Source organism: Marmota monax, unplaced genomic scaffold (assembly GCF_021218885.2).
Source record: "Marmota monax isolate L192 unplaced genomic scaffold, Marmota_monax_Labrador192_F-V1.1 WCK01_AAM20220418_F8-fsc00052, whole genome shotgun sequence".
In the NCBI taxonomy this organism is placed as follows: domain Eukaryota; kingdom Metazoa; phylum Chordata; class Mammalia; order Rodentia; family Sciuridae; genus Marmota; species Marmota monax.
Window position 1 is genome coordinate 11,036,024 of NW_026693473.1, and position 14,327 is coordinate 11,050,350.

General features: G+C 38.7%; 1 protein-coding gene across 1 annotated transcript in view; it reads left to right on the forward strand.

Moving 5' to 3' along the window:
* The window catches only part of Atp13a5 (ATPase 13A5), a 113,979-nt gene that overhangs the window by 33,082 nt on the left and 66,570 nt on the right, over window positions 1-14,327 (forward strand). The window contains exons 6-9 of the mRNA XM_058583577.1: window positions 721-790; window positions 3,635-3,769; window positions 9,326-9,398; window positions 10,277-10,405. Of these exons, the coding sequence (XP_058439560.1) occupies window positions 721-790; window positions 3,635-3,769; window positions 9,326-9,398; window positions 10,277-10,405 (407 nt within the window). The remainder of the gene's footprint in view (window positions 1-720; window positions 791-3,634; window positions 3,770-9,325; window positions 9,399-10,276; window positions 10,406-14,327) is intronic.

Genomic DNA, 14,327 nt, shown 5'->3' on the forward strand with positions numbered 1-14,327 from the left:
TGAAAGTTATATTGTCATGATTAATATTAGATGTGTGCACCTTTGGTTAAACACCCACACCAAGCAATTTATCTCATTGGCTAATGGAGCTACTCACTCTTGCCTTTGGACTATCATGAGGATCAAATGAGTCTTTTGTAAGAACTTCGTAAAATACTATACATACATGAAATCTTCTTTTTATAATGAACACATGTATTATATCTTGTTTTCAAAGTATAAGTTTCCAAGGTGAAGACCTTCTGTCATCTTCCAGAGCATTCGTTTATTCATTGCCATATTCATTCAGTTCACATACTAAGGGCCTGTCCTGGGTGCTGGAGAGACCAATGTGAGACAGATGTGACCATTCACATCAAGAACAGCCTAAAATGCCTGCCAGATCTAGAGGCATCTTCATATCTGTGTCCTTTTGCTGCCTTTAAAATATAATCAAATTATTAAAAAAAAACTCAAAATGACTTTCTAACTTCATTTGGACACATTGAGTTGTAGTGGTGACATCTGTAAACCAGAAAAGCAACTTTGTTCATCATACATTGACATTCACTTCAAAAACATATTAGTAATTTAGTATTATATTTCAAAAATACTTGCATATTATTGTTCAACTGAAGCCAGAAAATCTCCAAAGAGCAGAGATGTGGTTTGTACTTAGACTGTACTCACTTGTCACTGAGCTCATAGGTGTGACACTAATGGATGATCCATCTCCTACAGAAGATTAGTGTGTGGGCCCAATGCCATTGAGGTTGAAATCCAACCCATATGGAAGCTGCTTGTTAAACAGGTAACTGGCTATTTTCTTTTCTTTTTGAGGAAAAAAAAAGATAATTTCTGTCCCTTATTTTGTACTTAGTACTAGGAGAAAACTTGAATAGCATATGAATACTTCTATGTAAATGAAATCTGTATTTCATGCAACTTTTTTTCTGTTTCTATCCTTTTGACTTGAGTCTATACTTTTTCTATTGAGGGTTTTTCAAAACATTTGATAAATGTTATTATCATTTTTTTCTCTAGGCTGTCTAAATGATGTTTGCAAAAACCACTTATTTTAAGTTCAAATCCACTTTAAAATTCCTTCCCACTGTGAGAGACAGATTACCATTTCATAATCTCTTGTTTCTTTTGTTACATTTTTGATGGTAGAGGAAGTGTCTTAGTTCAGTCTACTATAATAAAATGTAGACTGGAGGCTTAAAGAGCAAATGCTTATTTTTCAGTTTTGGAGGCTGGAAAGTCCTGTGTACTCAGTTCTTACAGACATCTTCTCATTGTGTCCTCACATGGTTAAAAAGAAGAGAGCTCTGATCTTTTCCTTTTCTTGTGAAGACACTAATCCCATCATGGCAGCCCCACCCTCATGGCCTCATGTGAACCTTCCTACCTACTAGTCCCCTCAAGCCCCACGTTATACCATCACTCTGAGTGTTAGGGCTTCAACACAGGACTTTTTTGGTGGGGGCTGGGCACAAACATGCAGTCCATTCCATGAGGCAATGTGATTACTTCTATAATTTCTGAGGAATTAAAATGAATTAATTCAGTCTTTTTCTAATTGCTTAACAATTTTCTTAAGAGTGACTTCTTTCAGAGATAGTTTTTTTTCTTAAACAAAATTTTCTTTGTTGTGTTTTGAATTTATTATTTTTTTTAAAGTTCCCATTAAATGGGACATTGGGTTCCTTCCATTTTCTCATTTCTCCCTGTGATTGCTGTCCCTATTTGATGGTTCTGTTTGGGGCTCCAGTTGGTTCCCATTAGATCCCACTTCAAAACCAGGTCCACATTGGAGATGCGAGTGTCTGTTCTCAGGAATCTGTCAGATAATCAGCCCTGTAGGGCTTGGTCGAGTTCATGGCTGTATCATGGACAGTTTTTCTCTCCTGTTGCAGACCTCAGCTGTGAGCCATCTCTGCTTGTGACTTTTTTCAACCTCCAAGCTGGGACAGGAAATCCCCAGGTGTCAATCTGGGATTGAAAGGAGCACTAGTATTTTTTTTAGCACCTATTTACTAGGACTTTATAGAAAAAAATGCAAATCAAACTACTTCTTCACATTTAGTTTCAAAAGAATATTAGATGAAGGAGACAAATCATCGTTGTGTTGTTTCATTCTCTGAGAAGTATTTAACCAGTTTTGTACTGGATTTCAATAAACTCAAAACCATGTTATCATTAGTGCATAATCTATAATTAGAAAATTTTATGCCAAGCAAACACAAGAGCTGTAATTTGTAAGTAAAGTAGTTGAGATGGAAATAATAAGAAACATTAAGAAACAAAAGCTTTTTCAATGTTACACAATATATCCCAGGGCTTAAGAAACCCTCAAGATCAGCCTATTAACATATTAACCCGATACCATTTCATTTTTAGGATTAAAAATAAAATTTTATTTAATATATTAGGAAATTATAGAAAGTGGAGGCAAAACAAAAGAGTACCACTGGTTCCAGACCGTATTTCATCTAATTTATGAAAATCATACAGGGAACTTCCCCAAGAAATGAATCCTGGCCTTGTCCCAGTGGGCTCTTTAATTTTCATATGTCTGGACATCCTGTGGTCTTTCTCTAACTACTCAGGTATTTCCTCCCTAATATAATTACAAAAAATAGAGCCAGTAGGACCAAAATGGAAATTTGAAGGAATAAAGAAAGTTTAAAGATATCATCAAGAGACCAGAAAGGTATGTGCTTGGTTGACCGGTGCTGGGGCTGGTGATGTCTGGTGTCCAAGATTTTCTCTGCAGCCTTGGCTGTGTTCTTTCTTTTCAGGATCACTCTTTTTGAAGGGAAGGGCCATTCTAATTCCACTGACTCTCAGAGTATCTTGCCATGGCCTGTGACATGACAGATATTTTAAATGACCTGGATAAAAGTAGAATCTCTCATTTTCATTGCACAACTTGACAGAATTTGCAGCATGTGATTACATGAAAATAAACTTTAAAAAAAAACTGTTAAAAGGGCTGGGGATATAGCTCAGTTGGTAGGGTGCTTGCCTCCCATGCACAAGGCCCTTGTTTCAATCCCCAGCTCCCCCCTCCACCAAGAAAAAAAAATCTGTTTGAAGGTCCTTTTAAAAGGAGACTGAATCATATATCTTCTTTATTATGGGCAAATCTGTTGAAGAAGGTAAATTGTTAGATTTTATTACTGGAAATAAAGTCTTAAAAGTTCAAAATAATTAAGAATTACCAATTTGTGGACATGGCTTTCAGTACTTAAAGTCATTTTGCTTTCACCATATCACATTCTATGGGCTTGACATTGTCTCTACCCAAATTAATGAAGTTCTAAGTAAGTTCTTAAACATTAGAGGTTACTGTATGTTGTCAAAAATGGAAGAGCCAGGCGCGGTGGTGCACTCCTGTAATCCCAGCGGATTAGGAGGCTAAGGCAGGAGGATGGCAAATTCAAAGCAACTCAGTGAGACTCTGTCTCTAAATAAAATACAAAATAGGGATAGGGATGTGGCTCAGTGGTTGAGTGCCCCTGAGTTCAATCCCTGGTACAAAAAAAAAAAAAAAGGAAGAAATATTCTATAAAGAAATGGTATCATGGTATCATCTTGATTGCTACCAAGGTCCATTCAAGTGACTCTAGTGCTATTTTTGTACCTGCAGGTTTTAAATCCATTCTATGTGTTCCAAGCCTTCACCCTAACTTTGTGGCTGTCTCAAGGTTACATAGAGTACTCTGTGGCTATCATCATTTTGACCATTATCTCCATTGTCTTAAGTGTGTATGATTTGAGACAGGTAAGAGCTGAAATTATATTGGATTCCACATAACCTCTGGCTAAAGAGGCAGAGCCTTAGAATTTTCACCAATAACAAGGAGTTGCTTTGTCAAACATAAGATATAGCAAAGCAATAAACAAGAGCTTACCAATTGTGGGATCTCAGGAAGAGGGCTTTAGGAATGCCAGGTAGATTTAAATAATAAATGTCTTTGCGAACTCTGATTATCAGCTAAAGATTTTGTTGAATGTTGGGTTTAGAAGGACTCTGAGGCTTCCTCTGAGCCTGGTGGGAAAGAATTCTGTGGTGGAGTAATGATGTCAGTCATGGTTTCAGGAGAAAGGGAGGAGGAGCAGCTCAACTGTGCATATTAGTCAGGAAGACACTATGTCTCCTAGGATGATTCGATGGCGTATTTTCCCCAACTTATATACTGTGCTTTCTTCACATTTCTCATCTAAGTGTTTATAACGAATTTTAGACTTAAGATTCCTTTAACATGTTTGTTTCTTCATGTGGAATTCAAGATTAATTTTTTTTTTAAGAAAACCCAAAACAAATACAGAAATTCCTGTGTGGGAGTTAGGGAAGTTGCTAAAAAACTCAGTTTTGATCTTCCCCTCAACACAGCAGTGTTTCAGCAAGAGACTTACATGAAATTCCTGAGCTGCTGACCTATTAAGTCGAAATATCCAGGGTAATATCAAGAATCTGCATTTCTGGCCGTTTTCTATCAGGTGATGGTCAGACAATCTGAAGGCTAAAGCACTGTTGTTATCAGGGAAATCTAATGAAGTTGAATTTGCACACCAAGATCCCAAATACGTGTTTTTATTCATTTATTAATGTTGTCATCAGCTGAACATATTTATTCACTCTTTTCATGCTATTAGGTGCATATATATACAATTTTATGTGGAGATTTGTATATTTATTAAGTTTTTAATTGAAATAGAATCTTACTATGCACATTAATTTGCATCTTTAATTTTCACTTTATTGTATATATAATGGCAATTTACCAAGCAAATAAATAATTGTAATTCATGTTTAAAAGTATTGCTATGATATCTTATGGAATATCATAATCTGCTCGCTATTTTTATGTATGTAAAATAATATCATTTCTCCAATTTTTGCCAACACAAATAATGTTGAATTAAACATAACTACAATATAGTCATGAGTGTTTGGAATTTTTTTAACATAGGAGCCAAAAGTCAGATTATTGGATCAAAGGATACATATAATTTGAATTTTAATAGATTCTGCTATATATTTCTCATGAAATGAAATAATTTCTTCTCTCCCGCAACACAAAAGAGTATCATTTTCCAGATCCTCATTTTCCGGATCCTCATCAGCATTGGGTGTTATATGTTGATATTTGAAAAGTTCTATTTAATATTTTTTAATATACTTTGCCCTGATTAGTAGACACACTTCCATTTGAGTTTTGCACTTTTTATTTTATATTAATAGACTCTTTATGTCCATCACATGTGTGACTAAGTTTTATTTTTAGTCTATCTTTTCTCTCTTGACCTTGACTCTTACCATATGTTAGAAATTATGTAGTCACTTGTATTTCTCATTTCCTTTATGGGTTCTGGTTTTCTTGTTTTGCACATAAAGATCTTCCTTTTGTAAGTTAGGTCATTTCTGTTCTTTGCATTTGCAATTTGCTTAATATTTATTTTTAAATCCTAATGGATTTTAAACATTCAGGTCCTGCATCTTAGCAAAAATCTCTAAATTCCTTTGCCCAAAATAGTGACTGACATGGGAACTTCAGACTTGATGGCAAAGGATTTCTTCAAAAAGAAGAAAAGGAATTAGAAGACAAGAGCTAATCCTATTAGCAACTGTTTTTTTTTTTTTATGCTTACCTGACCCAACCTGTAAGGCATCTTTTAAAACCATATAAAACAAGCCAGTTTCCTGAAACTGTATCCTTGCAGTTTAAATCACAGATCCTCCATGATCACATTTATTTAGTATTTTAGAGTTTACAACAATACCCACATGCCTAACATACACATGTGTTTGTATGGAGCAGGATAACATAATAAAGTGAGACACACACAGGTGTCATACACTCCTACCACCTGACAGTAAAAGACATGACAATCAGGAAGGTGAGAGACTTGCTCACACACACTCAAGGAATGGTGGCTGTAGACCCTTATGCCCAGGTTTCCTGACTCTGAATCAAGTACTACCCACTGTCCTGTTGAGCACATTCTCAAAGTGACCCAAGGACTTGGTTGTAATGGTGGGCAGGAGGTTGGCAGGAATGCAGAAAGGAACATCTACTGCTATCTCCAAATCATTCTATCGACCTACATTGAAGTTCATCATGTAACAGAATTTAAAGACTTAGCTAAATCAACACAGGCTTTTAAAAATTGAAAGAAGAAAGGTGTTTGCAGAAGTACAAGAAGATATCTTCCTGCACTTCTTCTAGACTCAACTAATGGTACACATTTTACCTAATCAAAGCCCAGGATCACTCTTGCAGCAGTTCCTTCCTGACAAGTTCCTTGCAGTTCTGAGTGCAAACCTTGGGACCCACCTGCATTTACATTGTACTGTATCCACATGCCCTGTCACTGGGCTGTGCCATGGTAACTGCTAGATATAGCTCCGAGTAGCTGGCCCCATAGTGCTTTGCCTTCAGTCAAGACTGAGCTGGACTCAAGAGGCATCTGAGTCCTGGTTGCTCATCTCTGGAGGAAATCCAGCCACAGCTAATACAAGTGCATGCAGCAACAGATGCTGAATAATAATAGTATGCAAATTAGTCTTGGAAACTGATCCTGGTCCCACTGAAGAGGAACTGGAGAAACCAGAGGGGGCCTAATGAAAATCAGGCAACGAGCTTCACAATCATGGCAGGCATCACAGCATTCGCCTTCTCCTGGCTGGTTGGTTGTCATAGAAACCTGGGCTTGTAGAGCCTCTGAGTACATTAACTCAAAGAAGATGCCTGCATTATCTTACTCCAGTGTCATTGGGAGAAGTAGAATGATTCAGTTCAGTTAAATACATATTTGCTGAGAGCCTACTATGTGATAGACTCTGGGGGATGCTGAGATGAATACATGGCCCCTTTCTTCTGCAAACTGCCTGCCTTACTGGGGAGACCTGACAAGACAACAGGTAGTTGTGGTTAATACCCCAACACAGGTGGAGACACAGGGAATAGAACAATGCGTTCTTCCTGGGGATGGAGACTTATGGGGTGGAGGTGACATTTAAATAGGAATTTATCTGAAGGATTAGAAAGAGTTCACTAGTAGAAAACTAGGCTGAACATTCTAGGGAATAGCCTGAGCAAAGGCAGGCAAGCATGGCAGGTTATGCAGAATGCTAAGTCTGATAAACAAATCCAGCTTTACAGCATAATGAGGTTTGAAAATTACAGTCAAGCATTATTAACTCATACTTCACCACTTGCAAATGTGTCGATTACCATCCTCTTCAGCTAGGCTGAAGTCATCGTGGCATTGACTGAAAGAGTTTTCTGGGCAAAAAAAAAAAAAGAAAGAAATTTGGAAGTGAGGATATTTATCTTCTAATAGAAGAAAAAGCCCTTTCTTTTGAAGCACTAGAAGAATATACTCACCAGGAGATAATGCTTTAGAGTCAGATAAACCTGGGTTTGACCTTCAAGTTTAGCAAGTAAACAATTATGGGGAAGTGACTTCAACATTTTTTAACCTCAGTGTTTTGCTTTTTGTTTTTGTTATTTATATGTATGTTGGAGACAACATTTTCGTCATAAAATTATTTCAAAGATTAAAAAATATATATATTCCAAGTACTTACAGCAGTGCTTGATACATAGTAGCTGCATAATGTTTCAACTGTTTTAAAAATAATAACTTGAATTATTTATATACCTCATGTATTTCTTCTATGAAGTCTTGAGTGTTTCAGATAAATCCCTAACATGTAAAACAAATCTGCCGCATACTATGTTTGATCTTGAAAGTAACTTTAAATTGGTCAAATTCAATGTTATTTGTTTACAAAGGAAACAATTAACTTATAAGGTGAAATTTCTTATGCACCATACATGGCTGGTTAGTGGGTGAGCCAGACCTACAGCTCAGGAATCCTGAGCAACTCCAGTGTTCTTGCCACAGAATCAGAGCTGACTTTCTCACTCCTACCTGTCATTCAAAGGCATGCCCCAACAGTCAAGCCCCAGGAAGTCACCTTAGGACAATGGAATATGTATCCAACAGTATTATCACTTCTTCTACTCAATTGGTCCAAATTAGTGAAGTTTAGCTTTTTATGCAAAACTGAAATAAATAATCAAATTTTCCATATAAATATTAACACTAAATGCATTATGTTCTCTGAAGGGGAAAGTTGCGTAATTTTGTGTAATGTTTGTCTTAGCCTGGTGACATTTCTGTAACATTTAAAAAAAGTACCAATGGAACAGAAAAAGATCATTTAATAGCTAAAAATAAATGTTTCATGTTTGAACTAGGTTAAGCTGCATTTGAGTACTGTCCACAGTATTCAAACCCTCTTCTATTTAATGGCATCCAAGTCATTGATATTCATACCAATGGGGCAGTGCCTTCTACAGCTGCTCAGCCCTGCTCAGCCATCTCTCTGGCTGATGGTGCCCCAATGGTCACTCTGGGGAAGTTGTGTGGATGAAATCCCCTCTCACCTCTGTCTTCCCATGCTCGCCATTATGCTAGGAGATGTTTAGAGATGCTGCTTCCATTACCCCAGGCTCCTTCCATTTCCTCCACATTTTACAGAGACCTATCTCAGTGAGTTCTACCTCAGGCAAGCCTTTCCAGCTGGTGGACTCTCACAACTCTTTTCCCTTCAGCAACTTTCTTATTCTTCACTAACACATTTGAACCCTCAGCATAGTACTGAGTACTATGCAAAGGGCTTTATGAACATTGGTTTAAAACTGACAACAGCCCTAGAAAAACAGAGATGGCTATTCTTTCTCCTTTCAGATGAGCAAAAGGGAGTCAAACAGGTAAATAACTTGTAAGTGATAGCACCAGGATTCAAAACTGAGCCATATGACACCATGCTACAGACTCATCTGACATGAAAACCCCCCATTTATAGCAGAGGGGGTGACTGTTCACTTTTGATCAAGCACAACTTAAATACTCACGGGCTTTTACAAGTGGAAATCTGCTTAGTGAACAACTTGAGCTTTGTTGTTTTACAGACAGGGGAGCGGAGGCTTAGAGTGGGAGGTAACCCATCCAGTCTCAGTCTTTCTCTTTTTACTTGTGCATTCTCAACATGTTGATAAAGTCTTGCTTCCCTGGCATAGTCTTTTGAGACAGTGGCTCTGCATCATTTTTCCTGGGAGGGAAATAGCATTATTTCTATTTCATTCGAACTCTTAAGCGTGGTCACTTCTGCAAGGAGTGGGGCAGGTGGGGCAGAGGTTGGGGCAGTGCAGCTGAAGCATGGAGTTGTTTGGCTGTGACAGCAGGTTGGCATTTGCACTGTGGAGATCAGGTGGCTTTCAGGACGTGGACTGATACTGAAACTTTGACTTTACATTGATAGCAATCAGTGAAGCTGCACAACCTTGTGGAGGATCACAACAAAGTCCAAGTTACAATCCTTGTGAAAGACAAAGGTAGGTGATACTGTTCTGCTTCTTGGGCATGCTACTGTTGCAGGGTGGAATCTGACTCATTCATCCTTGATTACTTACTCGTCAAAGAGAAAAAGTCTTTTCTGATTGAACTCAGGACTGGAACTAGGATGAGAACAGAGCATCTAAGACATGAAATCCAAGGAAGCAAGGATGTACAAACACTAATCCTGCCTCCACAGGGCTGGAGAGGGAGTGCCCTGTTAAACCGCAACCTGGGCTCCTCTCTTGCCCTAGTCCTGATTGAACCATTCCTACTCAATGTCTGGATTACTTCAAATTCCCTCTGTCCTCCATATTTCATTCATGTGGATATTACTGGAGAACCCTTTTAAGGTTCTTTTATATTCTTCAACTAGCCATCCCAAATACATCCCATCAAGTATTTCAAACTATCATCTGGAACCTAGACCTGCATAGGTCTTTTTGATGCTGGCTGGACACTGGCATTTGCTCTGAGTTAGTCTGGGTCAGGTAGCCAAGGCTGTCTGCAAGGAGTGAAGAGCTACACTCAAAGCAGCAGAAGCTCTCTGGACAATTTTCCTAAGGCCCTAATCCAAGGAGAGAAAGCTTGTCACGGGGGGGGGGGGGGGGGGATGCAAACAACAGCCGAAGGATCTTTCTTCATTGACAAGTGCTGTTGAATATTCCCTGTGGGCCAAGCACTGAGTACTAGGATCCAAATGGGATCTTGTTGCTGAACTAATCCTTTGCCGATTCCCTAATTCTGGTTCTCTTGGAAGTTTCAGTTGAGTGGAAAGGGCTTAAACAGGTAGGATAGCTCTTGGCAAACAGGTCAGTAAGGGTTCTTAGTTGCTTTAATTCATAAGTAAAACTAAGAAAACTTTGTTCTTATATAGGTTTGCAGGAGCTGGAATCTCGCCTCTTGGTTCCCGGAGATATTCTTATTCTTCCAGGAAAATTATCATTGCCTTGTGATGCTGTTTTGATCGATGGGAGCTGTGTGGTGAACGAGGGCATGCTCACAGGTAGACAGCTTGCCTCAAGCTAGTCATCCCTGTCCAACAGCTAAGCCAACACTTAGCAAATCAGATCACCATACATCTACCCTGCCCCAGGCTCCATTTCCATATTGACAGATAAGGGAGATAAATTTGGCCTTTTCATTCAAGTAGAGGCACAAAACACTCCAGCAGGCTGTGTTGAACAATGAGAAGAACTAATTCACTATAAATTCAAAATATTTAATACCATATGTATTAAATGAAGAAACACTTAATATCATATGTCATTAATTGCCTGATGGGTGGGGAGGCTTCAGTAGGTGAACAGGTTGAAAGACAATCTGTTCATAAATATGAGAGTGGCTCATGCCCATATTCAAGCAAAACACAACCCACAAAACCCAGCAATGCCCACAATTGGAAGGGTGTAGAGATATTTTTCCTAGCCTTGCATTGTACGGATGGAAAACTACTTCCAGGTTTCAATGGAAAGTTTGAGTTAAACCTTAGGGTAGAAACAGTACAACAGCTCTGTTCTCCTTTGGACTCATAATTCCAGTTGATCTCACTGTGCAGAAAGATCTAGTTTTCGTTTACAGTTCATTAGGTTTACTTACATTTGTATAATTAGTAAGGCACTATTTATGAAATATTCTTTAGTTCGAAAAATAGTTGTCATAAGAGATACTATAAAACAACACAAACATAGAAACTACTTTTCTTTTGTGCTTGCAGATTGTCAAGTTTTTCTATTTCCAAATGGTGTAAAGACAGGGAGGAAAAAACCTTAATACAACCTAAATGTAATGGGAGTTCATTATCCCTAAATTGTTCCACATAAGCAGATTTCACATTAAAAATGAGTCTGCTTAATTTAAAATTGAGACAAGAAAATGTAGTAAACATAAATATGTTTGGTATAATTACAAAATACCCCTTTAATGTGTTGAAATCTAACTGCCTTATAATGACAGTGATGAGGATTTGCATACTGATCATATCTTTTATCCAGAATGTTGCCATAGTACCCAACACGAAAACCTCAAGCTCAACAAAAACTGTCCTTCTCCCTCCAATGCAGCCGCTGTCTCCCAGCTGCTTGTGAGGCAGAATGGCTGCTCTCACTGGCAACAGAAAGGCTGTGCCCTTGGTCTGTTCTTTCTCCTCTCCCTGACTGGACTGTACAGTGCTGCCCTTGATTCTCAGGAAAACTCAGAGAGTTCCAGAGAATTAGAAGTGACGAACAATGCTGCCTTTCAAGAAATGGGTAAAATCGACCTAAAATGACCTAAAATGATAAGTGGCTTTTTCTAATGTTCATTCTGGGAAAAATTAAGGGGACAGTATTACTATCTATGTAACCTAAGTACCGTAAAAGGCAACTAAGGTGACAGACACATGAAATAGAGACATATATACTTCTTTCTCGTTAATTTCTTCACAAACTTTTAAGTCCCAGCATGCTCTAAATACTTTTTATACAGCCTACACCCCACCTCCCACCATGTTCATATTTGTGCAAAGGATCCTGTTTGAACAATCAGAAGATTAGGGTTAGATTACTGAAACTGCAATTGTGTTCCTAGGGTATTTGTCCACAAATGCGATTCAGATTCTGGTGGGGGAAAAAAAAACACAAAAATCTTTATTGATGTAATAATAAATATGGCAAATACTCTTAGCATCACTATTGCAACATATTTTATAAATAACTTTTACATCTCACTTCTTTGTGGCACAAAACAGATTAGATTGGGAGTTATTATCATACCAGTTTACAAGTAGAAGAATTGGAATTGGAGGTGACCTTTGTTCCTGAACACAAGGACCGTGGTAGGGAGGAAGATGATCCACAGCGGGTACAGCTGCCCTCTCCTTGTCAGGTCCTATCTCCTTTGACTCTTGTTTTCCCACCTACCACACCTCCCCCAGGGCGGGCTCTTCCTCCTTGCCATCTGGCCTCTCCTCTTGGCACAAACTCAGCTATGCAGGATATTCAACTCTATCTTACACCTACATTTCATTGTACTGTTGGCTTCAAATGTTGCCATTCTTGAAAGCGTCAGGTGTGAATTACCTGGCATGAGCCAGTCGTCCCCTTAGATTAGCTGTCCTCCAGACCCTTATCTGGCTACCCAGAGTTGTATAGTGAGCAGGTGGGTGTGGTCTAGAGAAGGTCTTCTTCCTAGTCTACCCTGAACCTGGGAGACTGATGGAGGCTTGCCTACCTGGAAAGGGAGGCAGACCCAGATGCCAGTTAGTTTCCACAAAGTTAGTGCAGGTCCCTTTTCTTAGGGACATGTGACATGTAAGTCTCTTTTTAATTTGATTTACTTCCACCTATACGTGCTAGATTCTATATGTTTTATCTATTCCAATTTACATAGAAATGCAGTCGAGGGAAGGCATGGTGAACAAAAAAGATTTGTTTTCACTCTCAGGCAGTCCCTAAAATTCATGATCAAATTTATGACTGACTTTTAAAACTCAAAAACCAGTGATTACCTCCTTGTCCTTTTTTCTGCCTCCTTTTCTGAGGGAATTGATCCCCTTTAGTATCCAGCTCCCTTGGAAGGAGAGGAATCAAGAATCAAAAGGGAATATCATGGGAAGGAGAATCTATTAACATTTTGAATTCTTCTCATCGTAGCTCATTTGTTTTGCTCTCATATGTATTAGGTTCTGTACTAACTTTTTACATCAGTTACTTCCTCCAAATCAGATCACCATACATCTGCCCTGCCCCAGGCTCCATGCTATGACATTGACAGATAAGGGAGATAAATCTGGCCTTTTCATTCAAATAGAGGCACAAAATACTCCAGCAGGCTGTGTTGAACAATGAGAAGAACTAAATCACTGTAAATACAAAAATCTGAAACCCAGATTAGGTAAATAATCTGCCTATAATCACAGAACTTACAAGTGGTGCTGATGAGATTTGGATTCATTTGGTTATACATTCATTCACTTACTTCACAAATGTTTATTAACGAGCAGTGAACAGGCAGATAAGATTTCTTTCCTTAAGGAGGTAACATCTTGGGTGGAAAAAACAGAAAGCACGAGAGTACACACATGATATAAATTCCCAACAAGTATGTTTTATGAAGAAAATAAAACACCTAAATCCAGGCATTTTGTCCCCAGAGCCTATGCTTATAAGCAGTGCTTCCTCCTTCTCTTAGAAATAACTGTGTGGGAGAGGGTGGCATTCATTCTGTCACAATCTCCTGCCCGCTCCCTCCATTCATTAAATTACTCTTGTTTACAAATTTAAAACTTGCACAGGAAGTGTGCCGGGACCCAGGAGTTCCCTCAGTGTTTGCATATTGCCGTCCTGCCAGACTAGCTTCTCACCAGTCCATAAGCTAGATGGTTCCCTCTCTTCCTTTCTTGCTGCCTTTCCCTTGCTCTTGCTTATTCATCCTGTGTTTAATACAAGTTCAGAGATGCCTGCTCTGTGCCAGGCTCTGTGTTGTGTGCTGAAGTTACCAAGATGAATGGGAAATGTTTCCTGTTCTCAAATTGCTAAAAGTCAAATGGTTCCAGAGATGTTAATAAACAAGGACATGGATGTTTCCAATATGTCACCAAATGCAGGCACCTGGCTTCTTGGGGACAGGGGAGAGTATCTCCTTTTGACTGCATGAGGGGTCTCCAGATGCTGGGAGCCAATTCTACAGTTAACAGGGAGCAATGCTGGCACTTCCTTCTGAAACCTTGTTTTAGACTCTTTAGTCTCCCAGTCTTTTGTAGGTGAATCCTTCTTTTTTGTGGCAGGGGAAGAGGGGGAGTGTTCTCAAGAAAGACTAAAGCATTAGATTTCTTATTAATGTAGGAATAATATAAAAGAGACTTGGAGATCATTTCTGTGTAATATCATCAGATTTGAGCTTCTATCTGGAGCACATCATTGCCAGATGGCTTTCATCTTTGATTGATC